The following is a 14,639-nucleotide window of genomic DNA, read 5'->3' on the forward strand; positions in this document are numbered from 1 at the left end:
GAGCTGAGAACCAGCATCAAGGGATTGAGAAAACCTTCTCGACCTAAAGGGGGAAGAGTGAAATGAGACAAAGTGTCAATGACTGAGAGATTCCAAACAGAGTCGAGAGGTTATCCTGGAGGTTATTCTTACGCATTAAGTAGATACCACCTTGTTATTCAAGATGTAATGGAGAGGCTGGAGGGAACTGCCTGAAAATGTAGAGCTGTGTTCCAGTAGCCATGTTTCTTGATGATGATTGAATAATGATATAGCTTTCACAATGTGATTGTGTGATTGTGAAAACCTTGTGTCTGATGCTCCATTTATCTACCTTGTCAACAGACGAGTAGAACATATGGAATAAAAATAAATAATGGGGGAAACAAATGTTAAAATAAATTTAGTTTGAAATACTAGTGATCAATGAAAGCGAGGGGTAAGGGGTATGGTATGTATAATCTTTTTTTTTCCTTTTTCGTTTTATTTCTTTTTCTGTTGTCTTTTTATTTCTTTTTCTGAATTAATGCAAATGTTTTAAGAAATGATGAATATGCAACTATGTGATGATATTGAGAATTACTGATTATATATGTAGAACGGAATGATCATATGTTATTTTTGTTTATTGTTAATTTTTTTAAATTAATAAATAAATTTAAAAAAATACCCTTGAATGCCCTTCTCCCTGGGAATATTCACTCCTTCCTTAATGCTAATAGAGTGCCTAACACACTATCTTATTATTATATGGGTTTGTCTTGCTTATCACTGGCACAGCATAGGAACCTGCACACATTGGGCTGATTGAATGAACAGGCCTGGGGGCTCTGTTCTAGCAGACCATGGACCTTATTAGAAAGAGCAGACCAAGCCTCTGAGTTGAATTCTCACAGGCTGCCAAATGCAGGATTTTGGGTAAAATCTGTCAAGGTCTGCATAGCACAGTTTGTTTATGGCCACAAATTTAATCTTGACCATAATATTATAACATCAAGGGGAGAAAGAAAGGTCTTCTTTCCTATGCAATGTTTACCATGCATTGCCTAGAATCTAGAGTTGGTCAATGGTTTCATTAACAGGTCAGTCTGATGTCTTTATCATGCAGACTTATTTTCCAAAAAAATATGGTCACAAAAGTATTCCTGGTCCCTCAGCTGTTCCACACTTTGCTGTGCTCCCATCGAGAGATGGAGCCTGTGACCTCTCGCTTTGAGCAGGGCAAGGCTCCTGGGCCTGTCTTGCCTGAATTGGGGCAGACCTGTTGCTCTGCGGCTTTCGATGATACACCCTCCTGGGTGCCTGCTCTTGTAACCGAGCTCCACAGAGAGGAACCGATGCCCACAGCCCTCAGCCGCTGAGCCCCCAGTGCTGGCTACCACGTGGGTGCGCCATCTTGGAAGTGGATCTGCCAGCCCTCAGGAGCATGGCCCTGAGTGACACCACTTGGAGGAGAGAGCAGCTGTCCCTACCGAGCCCTGCCCACACTGAAGAGTTATGTGCAAAGAAGTAGAAATGATTATTGGTTTAAGCCACGAGGTTTGGGGATAGCCTATTATACAGTCATAGATGACAGAGGCCAGTATCAACCCTTGCCCTAGACTGCCAGGTTTCCAGGAATGTGGGACTTTCTGTACTCAAATCGGGACAGGTGGCAAATTGGGATGGTTGGTGTTCTCGTTTGCTAGCTGCCAGAATGCAATATACCAGAAACAGAATGGCTTTTAAAAAGAGGAATTTAATAAGTAGCTAGTTTACAGTTCTAAGGCCGAGAAAATGTTCCAATTAAGACAAGTTTATAGAAATGTCCAATCCAAGGCATCCATCCAGGGAAAGATACCTTGGTTCAAGAAAGCCAATGAAGTTCAGGGTTTCTCTCTCAAGTGAGAAGGCACATGGCAAACACAGTCAGGGTTTCTCTCTCAGCTGGAAAGGCACATGGCGAACACGGCGTCATCTGCTAGCTTTCTCTCCTGGCTTCCAGTTTCATGAAACTCCCAGGGAGGCGTTTTCCTTCTTCATCTCCAAAGGTTGCTGGCTCATGGACTCTCTGCTTTGTGGTGCTACAACATTCTCTGCTCTCTCTGAATCTCTCATTCTCCAAAATGTTTTCTCTTTTATAGGACTCCAGAAACTTATCAAGACCCACCCAAATGGGTGGAGACATGTCTTGATTAAATCACATCTCCAGGGAGATGATCTAATTACAGTTTCAAAAATACAGTATTGAATAGGGATTATTCTGCCTTCACGAAATGGGATTTAGATTAAAACATGGCTTTTCTAGGGGACATACACCCTTTCAAACCAGCACAGTTGGGCAACCTGATCTTCAGTGTATCCTAAATGTAGTGAAATGTAGTGTATCCTAAATTTAGTGTATCCTAAATGTAATCTTCAGGTCTTCTGAGTTCTGCTTATGATAGACACTTTTTTGAGATTAATGTTCCTTGTACAGAGAGAACATGGTTCTCTATATGAGGAACAATTTATTGGCAATGTTTACTTTCTAACTGAATTTCACCCCCACCCTCCTCTCTGGGAGCAACATGGACACAGCAGCTAATCCAAGGACTCAGACGTGGCCCTGGGAGCCATCCTCAAGTATGGGCTGCCTTTGGGTTTTCCAGTTCCTCTACCAAGCAGACTCCTGCCTCAGGGCACTGACATTAGTGTTTCCTCTGCCTGCAAGCTCACACCCAGCTCCTTCTATTTCTTTGACTTATCTGATTTATTAACCTCTAGTGATTGCTCCGTTCCACTCAAATGTGAGCCCCACAGGGCAGGGGCATGGACTGTAATCATATTTGTCTTGATTGTATCTTCAGCATTTCCTGCCTGGCATGTAGGAAGTGCACAAAAAATATGTTTTAAATGCTAAAAGAATAAATGAGTTGGGAGGATGCTTAGAGGTTGTTTTAGTTTCCTAGCTGCCAACAGAATATCATACACTGGGTTGTCCTAACAAATGGACTTTGTTGGTTCATGTTTTCAGAGGCTAGAAGCTTACTTTCTCCTGGGTTGGTATCAATCTTTGGGGTTCCTTGGTTTTCCTGTCATGTGGCAATGCACATGGCGGTGTCTTCTCCTTTCTCCTCTGGGTTCCATGGCCTCCCTCTCCCTCTTTTGCTCTGAGGATAAAGGACTCCAGCAATCTGGAATAAAGTCCAACCTGATTCAGTTGGGCCACACCGTCCAGAATGTGGACCAACACTAAGAACATGTCCAAGCCGCGGAACAGAATTCAATCCATATCAGCAGTTATCCAGATCCAATTCCCACCCACCACAGCAGAGAATTCCTTCATGGTAGCCCTGCTTAAATCCCTTCATGATGGAGAGCCCATTCTCTCAGAGCAGTCTTTTCCATTCCATGTCTAAAAAACATTTCAGTGGTTCAGTGGTAGAATGCTCGCCTTTCATGTGGGAGACCTGGGTTCTGTTCCTGAACAACGCACCTCCCCTCCAAAAAAAAAACACTAAAAACCACATTTCAATGCTATATCATGAACCATCTCCCTATAACGTTTAACTTTTATCATCCTGGCTACCTGCCTCCAGGATGGAAAGCTCTAATTTACCATAATTCATAGGTCCTTTTTTGTAAGCTGGAACAACTTTCTATTCAGGACATCGAGGACCTCAATACATACTATGGGATTCTGCAAATTTGTAAAAATCAAGAAAGAATTATTCTGGTAGCAAACTTTTTTCAAACATACAAATGATGGAAACTGCCAAAGAAAGTACCACCCCTTTAACCCAACTCTTGTGCTAATTTGGATACACTACATCAGGTCTGGGGTTTTGTCTCACTGAGCTCTGGTTTAGCAACATTGCAAAAGGTTATCCCTGATTCAAGACTACACCCAACTGTTGAAATGTGATGAGCAGCGGTTCAGCTTGACGAAGTTGGAATCTTTGAGGGCAGTGGCGCCACTGTAGGAACCAGCATGTCTTGTCGGTCCATTGGGTCCTGCCCTTTTGGTGTGGATCTTGGAGAGCAGATTTGGAATTTGGAGAATGTGGCTCTTCCCGTGGTCTGAGAAGCCCTGTGTACTGAGGGGTCAGAGCATACCCAAGAATGCTCTCAGGTGTGGTCTAAGTCAAAAGAGATACAAGATGATGCCTCAAAGGTCAGCCCCATTGTGGCTATTGCTTTTGTACAAGCGACTTTTGTCTTGGAACTGGCAGGAGTCTTGATGCCTGGTCTGCTCTGCTTCCGTGGCTTGAACTACAACGAAGACCCTGGGTTAAAAAAAAAAGACCTTTCTGGACACCAAAAAATCGTGCTTTACACAAGTTCTTAGGTGAGATGGAGTGGGATCTGGACCGTTTCCCCAGGGTGCTCCCTTCTTCATGTAGTGCCTCTGGAACTCAGCCCTGATCTTCTCATTTTAATTAACCCAATGAATCAGCCTCTACCTTTCAAAAGAATCTCTGAGAGAAACTTTGCTGCCAAATTCCAACTGAGTAGTCCCTGTGACACGCAAGAATGTGGGCCAAGCTCTTGTGTAGGTTAAGGAAGTTCGAGAAGACTAAAGATTATAGAGAAACAGTCTACCTTTCTTTACAAGGCCTTGTTTTACATCCCTGAAATCTCAGATTTAGCTATTACAATGAAGTCCTGTGTAGAAAGAGCTGGCCTTTTATCACCACTTAAAATCTAATTAATCCATATTGAAGCACAAAGATTTCTGTTGTATTTTAGGGTGAGGGGTCATAGAGCCCTCTTTGTTCATCCTTAGACTTATAATCATCAGGCAATGGGGATATAATTTTACCAAGCAAATTGGAAGCTAACAGATCAAATCCTTATCAGAAAGCCTAGCTCATAGTTTTAACAGAGTCCTTCGTCCTTTACATGAAACATTATATCCAAGAAGAACAAAAACACCATTTCAGAGTGCCCAAAGCGTTAATGGCCAAAGCTTATATTCCGGGCAACATAGAACCAAGACTGTCATGCTCCTTTCAACTACAAAAGACAGCAGGTCCTATAGGGGTGGCAAAAAGCTTTGAGATTTGTTACAATGGCTTTGGTCTTTAGAATAGCAATGCAGCTGGTTGGACTTTTATTATCTTTGCTGGGATGGGTTTTATCCATTATTACAACTTACTTGCCACAGTGGAAAAACCTCAACCTCGAGTTAAATGAGATGGAGAACTGGACCATGGGCCTCTGGCAGACCTGCGTCACTCAAGAGGAAGTGGGGAGGCAATGCAAGGATTACGATTCTTTCTTGGCTCTGCCTGCTGAGCTCAGGATCTCCAGGGTTTTAATGTTCCTGTCAAATGGGCTTGGACTTCTGGGCCTGCTCATCTCTGGGTTTGGCCTGGACTGCCTGAGGATCGGGGAGAGACAGCAAGCTCTCAAGAGGCGACTGCTGATCCTGGGAGGGCTCCTGCTCTGGGCATCGGGAGTCATAGCTCTCGTCCCAGTGTCCTGGGTTGCCCACATCACGATTCAGGAGTTTTGGGATGAGACCATTCCAGAGATTGTCCCCAGGTGGGAGTTTGGAGAAGCCCTCTTTGTTGGCTGGTCTGCTGGATTTTCTCTCCTGCTAGGAGGGTCTCTGCTCCACTGTGCAGCCTGCACAAACCAAGCTCCTCTAGCTTCGAGCCACTATGCAGTGGCAGAAATGCAAACTCAGGGTCCATACCTGGAAAATGGAGCTGCAGATCCTCAAGTGTAAGACTTTGATAAGGCCAGAGTGATGTGCCTTTTTCTACTAACTTTGATGACAAAAGGACCTTTATTACATTACTAAATCTGTGCTGCTCGCGTTTTCTCATTCAATAACTGTTTTTCTTTAACTATGCCCACCCCGTTTTCCCTCCCCAATCTAGAGAAATAAGAATGAAAGGAGATGTTATAATTAAAGTTATTGTGGTAAGCATTATGTTGATAGGGGCAATATAATGATTTTGCCAGATATTGATCTGGTTTTTAAAATCAAAATGTTGTGGTGGTTGTCCAATATTGTTAGTCTTAAGCTTTACTGTGCTAAATTTTATATTAGAAGGCTTATTTTTTCTTGTTAATAGCTAGGAATGACAAATAATTAATTTTTGTTTCCTAAAGAAAAAACTAACAATCTGAAATCTTTTAGCAAAACTACTTGTTAAGCCAATCCCAGTGTTATTTCCACAGCAATCACTTCTGTCTTTTTTGAATAGAGGTGGGTTGTTTAGGAAATTACTAGGCACCCTTTGTGACAGGGTTTTAGGGTACTGAAGATATTCAGTACCTTGTCATACTTTTCAGATTCAAAATACTACCCAATCTGATCTCTAGTCTCTTCCCTAAAAACTTTGTATCTATCAAAGAAAAACAGTACCCTAAATATTTTAAATACCCAGACATTCACAGGTAATTTATCCTACTGAAATCTTTCTTTTTCTTCAAATGAAAATTTCAAGCATGGGGATATATACTTCAGTGGTGAAAAGAGATGTTGAGTGAAACCCACAAAGTTCTATTTAGCTTTTCCACAGCACAGAAAGCTTATTTAAGCAAAGGCAAAAAAAAGTGTTTAGGCACACATGCATGAATTTGAAAGAAAGACATGTAGATAAACAGATGTGATGTTTAGTTCAGTCTTGCTTTACATTACTTGGCATATATAGCCTAAGGGATTAAAAAACAAAAATAGGCCCAGATTTAAGTACTAGATTTCTAAGCTTGATTTATTTGGTTAAGAAATATTTCCCTTGAACTAAGTTTTAAAAAATGGTAACACCCAACATTACCGCAAAATACGCACTGAAATGTGAGAACTATACCAGATGAAAATCTGACAGGTGCAAGTAGTAAGCTATAAAGCAGTGGCTGTGGAACCAAAACCGTCAATTAAACATTTTGAATTTAGACTTCTTAATTCTTTGATTTGTTAGAAAGGCTGGAAACTACATGAAGGCGATTTATACGTTAACAATGAATGGAGGATTATTAGTGCTTAATTTTTATTTCAGTGACAAACTGCTTCTACAGAACAAGCCCATAGGGCGGGAACATGATCTTGGCCACACGTAGGCATGACTGCTCTGCAGCATTATTTCCCTGCCCTTTTCTGAAACCTATTCAACGTGGAATCTAACAATAGCAATTCTGGCAAGAATTCTCCTGTATACACAATGAAAAAACATTTCTGAGCTCCACAAGTGATAACACAAGTGTCACACTTCTCACGGCAACAGGAGGGCAGAAGCCTGCTTGGCTGAGCTCACGGGACTCTCTAATGGCTTTCCTATTTACCACTGTGGCACAGTTGGCCGGAATCTCATTATCTTTGCTGGGATGGGTCTTATCCTGTCTTACAAACTACCTGCCACAGTGGAAAAACCTCAGCCTGGAGTTAAATGAGATGGAGAACTGGACCATGGGCCTCTGGCAGACCTGCGTCACTCAAGAGGAAGTGGGGAGGCAGTGCAAGGATTACGATTCTTTCTTGGCTCTGCCTGCTGAGCTCAGGATCTCCAGGGTTTTAATGTTCCTGTCAAATGGGCTTGGACTTCTGGGCCTGCTCATCTCTGGGTTTGGCCTGGACTGCCTGAGGATCGGGGAGAGACAGCAAGCTCTCAAGAGGCGACTGCTGATCCTGGGAGGGCTCCTGCTCTGGGCATCGGGAGTCATAGCTCTCGTCCCAGTGTCCTGGGTTGCCCACATCACGGTTCAGGAGTTTTGGGATGAGACCATTCCAGAGATTGTCCCCAGGTGGGAGTTTGGAGAAGCCCTCTTTGTTGGCTGGTCTGCTGGATTTTCTCTCCTGCTAGGAGGGTCTCTGCTCCACTGTGCAGCCTGCACAATCCAAGCTCCTCTAGCTTCGGGCCACTATGCAGCGGCAGAAATGCAAGATCACCACCCACAATTGGAGATGAAAAGCACCAACCTGAACATCTAAGCCAGGAGGGGTCAGTGGTATCTACTCTTCAGGAGATGCTCACTCAACACTGGATTTGGTAGGATTTATTTCCTGCTACACAGTCACTGGTTCACTATGCTCTTAATTTCCTAAAATGCATTTTTATTTTCCCTCTCTGGCTATTAGCTCTTAAATTGTTAATTTCTTTCTAAGGATGGGTAACCCAGTTTTATCTTCTTCTTTGAGATCAAAACCAATCAAGACTTAATAATCATACACACTACTGTGAATGAGTTTTCTCAATTTTAAAATAGGTTCAGTGATTGCACAAAACTGGCAGAGAAGACATGATACTAGAACTTATTGTTTCTACAGGTGATATTCATGCAGAAATTAATCATTTTGGTAATTGGAAATCTTACTGCTAATCATTTACTTCTTTCAAGTGTGAAGATAATCTTTTACAATGAAGCTAAGTCTCACTGCATATTTATTTAAAATGTTTGACATCTGATTATATGGGGAAAAAATTGCCTGCTCTTTAAAATCTTGAAAAAGGAAAGACGTGAGACACATCATCTCCCTTTCAATCAAAGACTTCAATGCTCCTATGAAGTCCTTTCCAAATTCAGCCACATTCACTTGTGCCTCCTTTATTATGTCAGAAGCAGAGGAAGACAATCTTGTGTTTTTGAAGATTCATGTAAAATCTGCTACCAAAATGGCTTTCTGTGTGCCCCATGCTGAGCATTTGATGCCAACACCATAACTGGCCTGTGGCCATGCAGCAGCCCCAGGGGGCATTGGGGCCAGGACCAGGCTATGTTGGCAGAGAGCTGCCCCTTCAGGGACTGCTGCCCTGAGCACCTCCGAGTGCAGGCAGCTCAGGCAGTGTGATGACACAGTGTGTATTCTGGGCCCTTTTACTCATACAGTGAAAATCGTTTTTTATCAGTGGTACCATCCAACCGAGAACTATTCACAATAAACTGCTAGCTTGGGGGACTTGTTCAGGAAAGATTTTATAATTTGTTCAGTATACGGTTCAAATAAACCCTCATGTCCAGGCCAATCAGGGAAACCGAGTAAACAATAAATGACACTGAAATAAAGTTATTAGGCAATATGTATCTTTGTTTAAAAAAAAAACACTGAATTTTTTTCTACCACAAACACATGGAAAGTGCAGAAACCAAAGTTAATCTATGTGATATATTTGCATACTTTTACAAACAAGACAAATTAAAACAGAAACATGTTCAGATGTAACCTGATTAAATATTTAGTTCAGTCCTGAGCTTTTGATATTTAATACAATATAAAGCAATAACAAAAAAAAAAAGATTTTAAATTTATTTGATTTGCATGCTACAAAGATTCGGCTAAAATTTGTTCATCTGGCTAGCAATAATATTCTTTTTGTACCTGTAACATTTAGATTCTAATATACAGTAATAACATACTGATAATTCAAACTTGAGAACTAAATATTTCATTCTTTTTACCCTGTGCAGAATAGATTCCTTTTTAAAATAGTATTTATAATATTAAAATTCTTATTTGTCCATATGGGTTTGTGATCAAGTTATTAAAATGTTCTGTAACTGTGAATCATTTGGGTTAGTACAAACATGTCAGCATTGTTAAAAGCTGCCTATAATTACATAACACTATTGCTGATTTTTAAAAGTGTAGAAAAACGATTATATTAAAATTAGTTTGTCTCTCATGTTAGAAATGAGCAAATTTATAAAACCAAAAGAATCTTGATCACAACTGTTAACTATGAGCCTGAGACAGATTTTATTCTTTAATACTCGTCTGAAACTTCTTGTGTTACAAAAAGATAACAGCTAATCTGATGAAAATTCATAAAGCTGCAAATATTCCAATATAGCCTCTTCTCTGTCAACATTTAAAATGGTCCAAACTATATATTAAACAGAACATAAATAAGACCGTAAATAAATAAATGAAGAAAATAAAATCGTACGGTACAACTACACATAACTTTATAAACATTTTCATGGTCAAACTAAGAAGCTGAAAACAGCTGGCCTTCATTTAACTCTACATTAAATAAACTTTGAAACCTCTGTCTTTCACATTTGACCTTGCCAAGGATGAATGGTATTCCTTTTTAGTTTTCCTTTGTCATATAAAAGAAATGAATTGGGCCATCATGAAAGACCGCACCCAATCAATTCATTAGACTGGTTTCTGTTCAAAGTGTTGTCATGTCCAGTTGTATCTTCAAAGAAATGTGCACATAAGTGGGACACTTATGAAAAAATATGCTCATGGTCTTCATTAACCCAAGTTCTAGACTCAGAAATTGCTCAATTTGAGTTTTGATTCTGATAGAATGAACTCTCCAAAAATACGTATACTTACTTTGCAAGAAAATAAAAATTCTTGCTAGGGAGGATTCTAGCTTAAGACAGAACTTTTTTTTTCTTTAAGTGGCCTATTCCTTTACAATGATTTTTGTATTTCCAAAAAAAAAAAAACAAAACAAAACTCATATAGTTTGCTGTACAAAATAGCTATCAGAAATTGCTTCTTCCAATAGTAAGGAGTAATAAAACATACCTTAAACTACTTTAAAAATATTTATTTTAAAAGCCTTTATGCTTGGCAGAGCTACACTGAGGATTTGTTTCTTTTAAGAAATGTCTTGGTTGGGAGAGCTAAAATTCTTAACTAGAGGACACTTCACAGTTAGTTGTAATCTCTAACTTTGTTCATTTAGGATAGTACATTTTTTTTCTTTAAAGAACAAATTATTTAGCCTATATGTCAAAAAGAGTGCCCCATCCGCCCCACCCTCCCTGGCACACTCTTCCTTTTACCTGCCAATCTTTTCCATAAATGTTAGTTAGATAAATCCTGTAAAAAAATGAGAGCAGCAAAGTAATTTCTAGTAAATATCAGAAATCTGTTTGATACGGTATTTTCTTAATTTTGGCAACTTTGATTTTGCTGAGATGTATCCTCCCCTGTTCCTGGTTTCACCAAAGAGTGCCAATGCATGTCCCTCCACCTCACCAGAACTCTGTCCTTAGAACTGGAACCCCAACATGCTTCTGTTTGGCACCATCTCATTCTGGGACAAAGGATGATTGCTGCAAAGCAGAAACTCACATTTGAACAACTACAAAATTTCAAGTTGAGTTAAAAGAAGCTGCTCATCTGATGACTTTTAGTGCTAAAGAAATTTTAGGGTAATTTTTTTCTCCTTTAATCTCCCCAACTCAATGTAGTAAGTCACCAAGATCTTAAGTGTAGCCAGAAGTTCCTCTACTTTGCATTTCTGTGCTCCTGTACTCGATATTTATGTTTTTTTTTTGTTTTCTTTAGACAAATATAAAAGGACAAAAAGGAAATTGTTTTAAGGAAACAAAGTGTTCCAATATCGGTTGTAGAAATGAACACAGCACCTGTTTCAGGTGGACTTGGAACTCTGAACTGAAGCTTATACTCAGGTTTAACTTCAAACCTTTCAGCTGCACTATGGTACAGATATATCACATGGCCCTGCTGCCGTTTTCACAGTCTACTCATGAGAAAGCAAAGGAAAAGTAAAAACCACCTTCTGCTAAACCAATCTACTCCTCAACAGTTAGTTTGATAGGATGCTCACTGGATGCTGCCACTATTCTACATCTACAAAATACAGCCCATGGGCAATATGCACATACTGTACATTTGTGCACCAGATTATTCCATTTTGGTTATCTGATTTTTTTTTCTCTTTTAAACATATAAGAAATTACATCCAAGGTATTTTACAAACTAACACATTGAAGATCTGACATGAAATAAAAGCTCTTTAAGAGTTGACAGTTATGTTACAACAAAGCAAAAACATTCACTCTTTCACCCTCCCTAAGAAAGTGAACAGGTGAAAAGAAAATAATTCCTTAACCGATGTAATTATACATCATCAGCAGGCAGGGATGGGATGGTTATCTTTGCTCTGGTGAAGTAAGCAATCTTCTCCCTGGAGTTGGGGGTGAAAAAGAAAACCAACTCAAATACAAGGTTGAAATACTGTGGCCATTACAATAGTCCCTAAGAACTGCAGCGGTGTCTCAACAAGCCTGGACCTGAGATCTTTTCCTCTGTGGCACTCCATTTAAAATCAAGATTGTTTTTGCCTTTTCAAGAAAGGCTATAAAGGGAAACAGCAGCTCTGCTTTATGGTAAATTACCTACATATCAGGCCAGTTAAGGTCCACGATATCCAAGGTAAGTTGAGGTATGAAGGTTTCTAAACCAGGTAGCAGAGGATTCAAAATGACCAAGATCCTACATGAAAACTTCTTAGCACCTCTAGAAAGGCACATGAGACCAGGAAAATTCTCTAAAATCATAAGGTAAGGTAAGAACAAGCTGTGGGTGACCCCGTAGCTCCTATAAAGTGAGAGGAGGGAACTAAAGGTAAAAAACTGTCCTGAATCCCAAAGCAGAGCTAAAGAGAAACCACCTGAAAGAGAGAAGGGAAAGAAAGGGGGCGATGGGTTGGCAGAGCATTAGGGGTGTGCCAAGAAGGATTATTATGACTGCATCCTCAAAGACAGGAACAGTACATTTATTACTTTTCCACATATTCACACAGTGTGCAATCAACACACATTTACTGAAGGTTTCTGCACATGGTCTGAAGATGAAGTGAAAGAGAAGAAAAGGACAAGTGAAAAAAACGTGGAAATTGAAATGAGAGTTATTTGCATGGTGTGGTAACCTTTCAATTTGTTCAATTCCACAAGAAAGAAAAATAAGAATGAAAAAAGGCAAGAGAGGGTGGGTATGAGGTCAGTGCAGGCCTTAAGACAGAGTTGAAAAATGGGGACCTTGCCTTGAACATTGTTTTTTCTGGCTCATGTGGTGCTTTTAAATACCAGAATTAGTTGCCAGTGTTTACATGTGACATATTCCAGATCAAATTCTTGATTTCTATTTCCCTTGAGAAGACAAGAGATATGGGAACACTGTGCTCTTAGTTGCATGTGAAACGAGCAGCTGGAGAACAGCTGTGCCCAGACCTGCCCCACCCCATGTGTCAGCAGCCAGGCAGCCTCCTCAGCAGGTGCCACCACACACCTGGTCGACCTCACTCTTATCATGTGCCCCATGATATGAATGGGTTTATCTCTTAAGGGGAGCTGGGGACATTAATGAGTTCTATTTTAGGTTTTAACGATGGGGAGGTGTATGACTTCCCACGTTGGACAACACTGGTAACTCTTCAAAGTGATCACAGCACCTCGGGCCTGAAAAGACGCCTCCTGCCACCCTACAGTTCTAAAAACCCAGAGGCAGCATTCCCATAAAGCTACAAGAATGATTCTTTAGCAGAATAGAGGCAAAAAAAATGTAACTCTTTACTTTGTCATGTAAAAATAAAGGGCTATAATTCCATTATACCTCAGCCTTTCTCTGCTTCTGGATTTCATCAGGACAGCAATGATCCCTAACTTCTCCCTCTGGCTTCATCCCCCATCCGGCACCAAACCCTATCCCTTCCCAACCACACCTGCTCCATCATTTACCCTGCTTTCCCCACACTTCAAATCACTCCCTCTCCTCCGGCTTACTCCACCTAAGCCTCAAAGCTTTCTAAAGATCCCTCTAGGCAAAACACACACACACACACACACACACACACACACACACACACAAAACCCAAACCAACCAAATGAAATACACTAAAACAAAATTAAGATTCTATCATTCTACTCTCATTTAAGCTAATGGCCCAGCTTCTTTCTTCCTCAAGATTTACTGCCTCAAAATCCAATACAGGATGGGCCACGGTGCTCAGCAGGCAGAGTTCTCACCTGCCATGCCAGAGACCCAGTTTGAAACCCAGAGCCTGCCCATGTGAAAAAAAAAAAAAAAGAAAAAGAAAAAAAGATCCTGTACAACCTGGCTTTCATCCTCTCGTGTGCCTGGAACTGCCCCTGGTATAATTAGCAACAGCCTCCTGGCCCCCCTGTCTGAGGTCGGGGTGGGCTGCTGTTCACATCTCCCGTCCCCACCCCCAGCTCAGGGCCACCTCTCAGGCACTTCTTGCTTAGCTCCCTTTCGCTGCCAGCTCCTCGCTGGCTGGTGTTCACCAGCCTCCTCTCTTGCCTTCTTTTCACATGTGCTGGAAGGTCTGACCCACACCCATTGATGCAAACACCACAGCTAAGATGAAGACTTCCAAATGGCATCTCCTATCCTGACCTTTAACACTGGCTTTAGATTTTTATTTCCACTGTCTGCTGGTCATAGTTACCTGGATGTCCAACTGGAAATGCTGACCTGATATATTCAAAAGTGGAACTCAATCTCCTCACTCCAGACCTGTTCCTCCTTCCAGCATTCTCGAGCTTGATGACCGGTGCCACAAGGCAGCACTTCACCAGTAACCGCCACCCCTTGATCCCCTGTCCTGCCTGGGTTCACACACTCTTCACCTAACTGGCTTCTCCCTCACCCGCTTCTCTGCTAGCCCACTCTCCACAATGCCCCTGTCTGCTCCCACAAAACCACCTGTCCCCATTGCTTAGTTTTGGCATGGAGACTCCTGCTGACTCGCTCACCAAAGTTAAGGACCGAACTGTGAAACCGAAGCTCTAAACCGGTGGCACAGCAGGCGGGCCTTTTGCAGACTGAGTCTAAATCTGCCCAACGGTTTCAGCTGCTGGCAGCCTCCAGCATACACTGAGCTTTGGGGCTCTGAGCCTTCGCACAAGCTTGTCCTCCTGCCCCAACACCCTTCTCAAACCTCCCTCTCCTAGTGCCT

At 41.3% G+C, this 14,639-nt stretch overlaps 3 protein-coding genes across 5 annotated transcripts in view; 2 read left to right on the forward strand and 1 right to left on the reverse strand.

Annotated features, from left to right (window-relative positions):
• The first annotated feature begins 5,011 nt into the window (after nucleotides 1-5,011).
• LOC143669708 (claudin-24-like) lies at nucleotides 5,012-5,674 on the forward strand. Its single transcript, XM_077144304.1, has one exon. It carries the CDS (start codon nucleotides 5,012-5,014, stop codon nucleotides 5,672-5,674), a length of 663 nt encoding a protein of 220 aa, XP_077000419.1.
• Nucleotides 5,675-5,864: 190 nt separating this feature from the next.
• Nucleotides 5,865-14,639, reverse strand: part of WWC2 (WW and C2 domain containing 2) — a 298,652-nt gene continuing 289,877 nt past the window's right edge. For 2 of the 3 annotated variants that reach the window (XM_077144655.1, XM_077144656.1), the window contains one exon: nucleotides 5,865-11,846. In XM_077144655.1, coding sequence (XP_077000770.1) covers nucleotides 11,780-11,846 — 67 coding nt within the window. In that variant the 3' untranslated portion in view covers nucleotides 5,865-11,779. The remainder of the gene's footprint in view (nucleotides 11,847-14,639) is intronic. The other variant, XM_077144654.1, reaches the window with a different exon arrangement.
• CLDN22 (claudin 22) lies at nucleotides 7,151-9,160 on the forward strand. The gene has a single exon (XM_077144657.1). The coding sequence runs from the start codon at nucleotides 7,220-7,222 to the stop codon at nucleotides 7,880-7,882; it is 663 nt and encodes a 220-aa protein (XP_077000772.1). The 5' UTR covers nucleotides 7,151-7,219; the 3' UTR covers nucleotides 7,883-9,160.

This window comes from Tamandua tetradactyla, chromosome 26 (assembly GCF_023851605.1).
Source record: "Tamandua tetradactyla isolate mTamTet1 chromosome 26, mTamTet1.pri, whole genome shotgun sequence".
Classification (NCBI taxonomy): domain Eukaryota; kingdom Metazoa; phylum Chordata; class Mammalia; order Pilosa; family Myrmecophagidae; genus Tamandua; species Tamandua tetradactyla.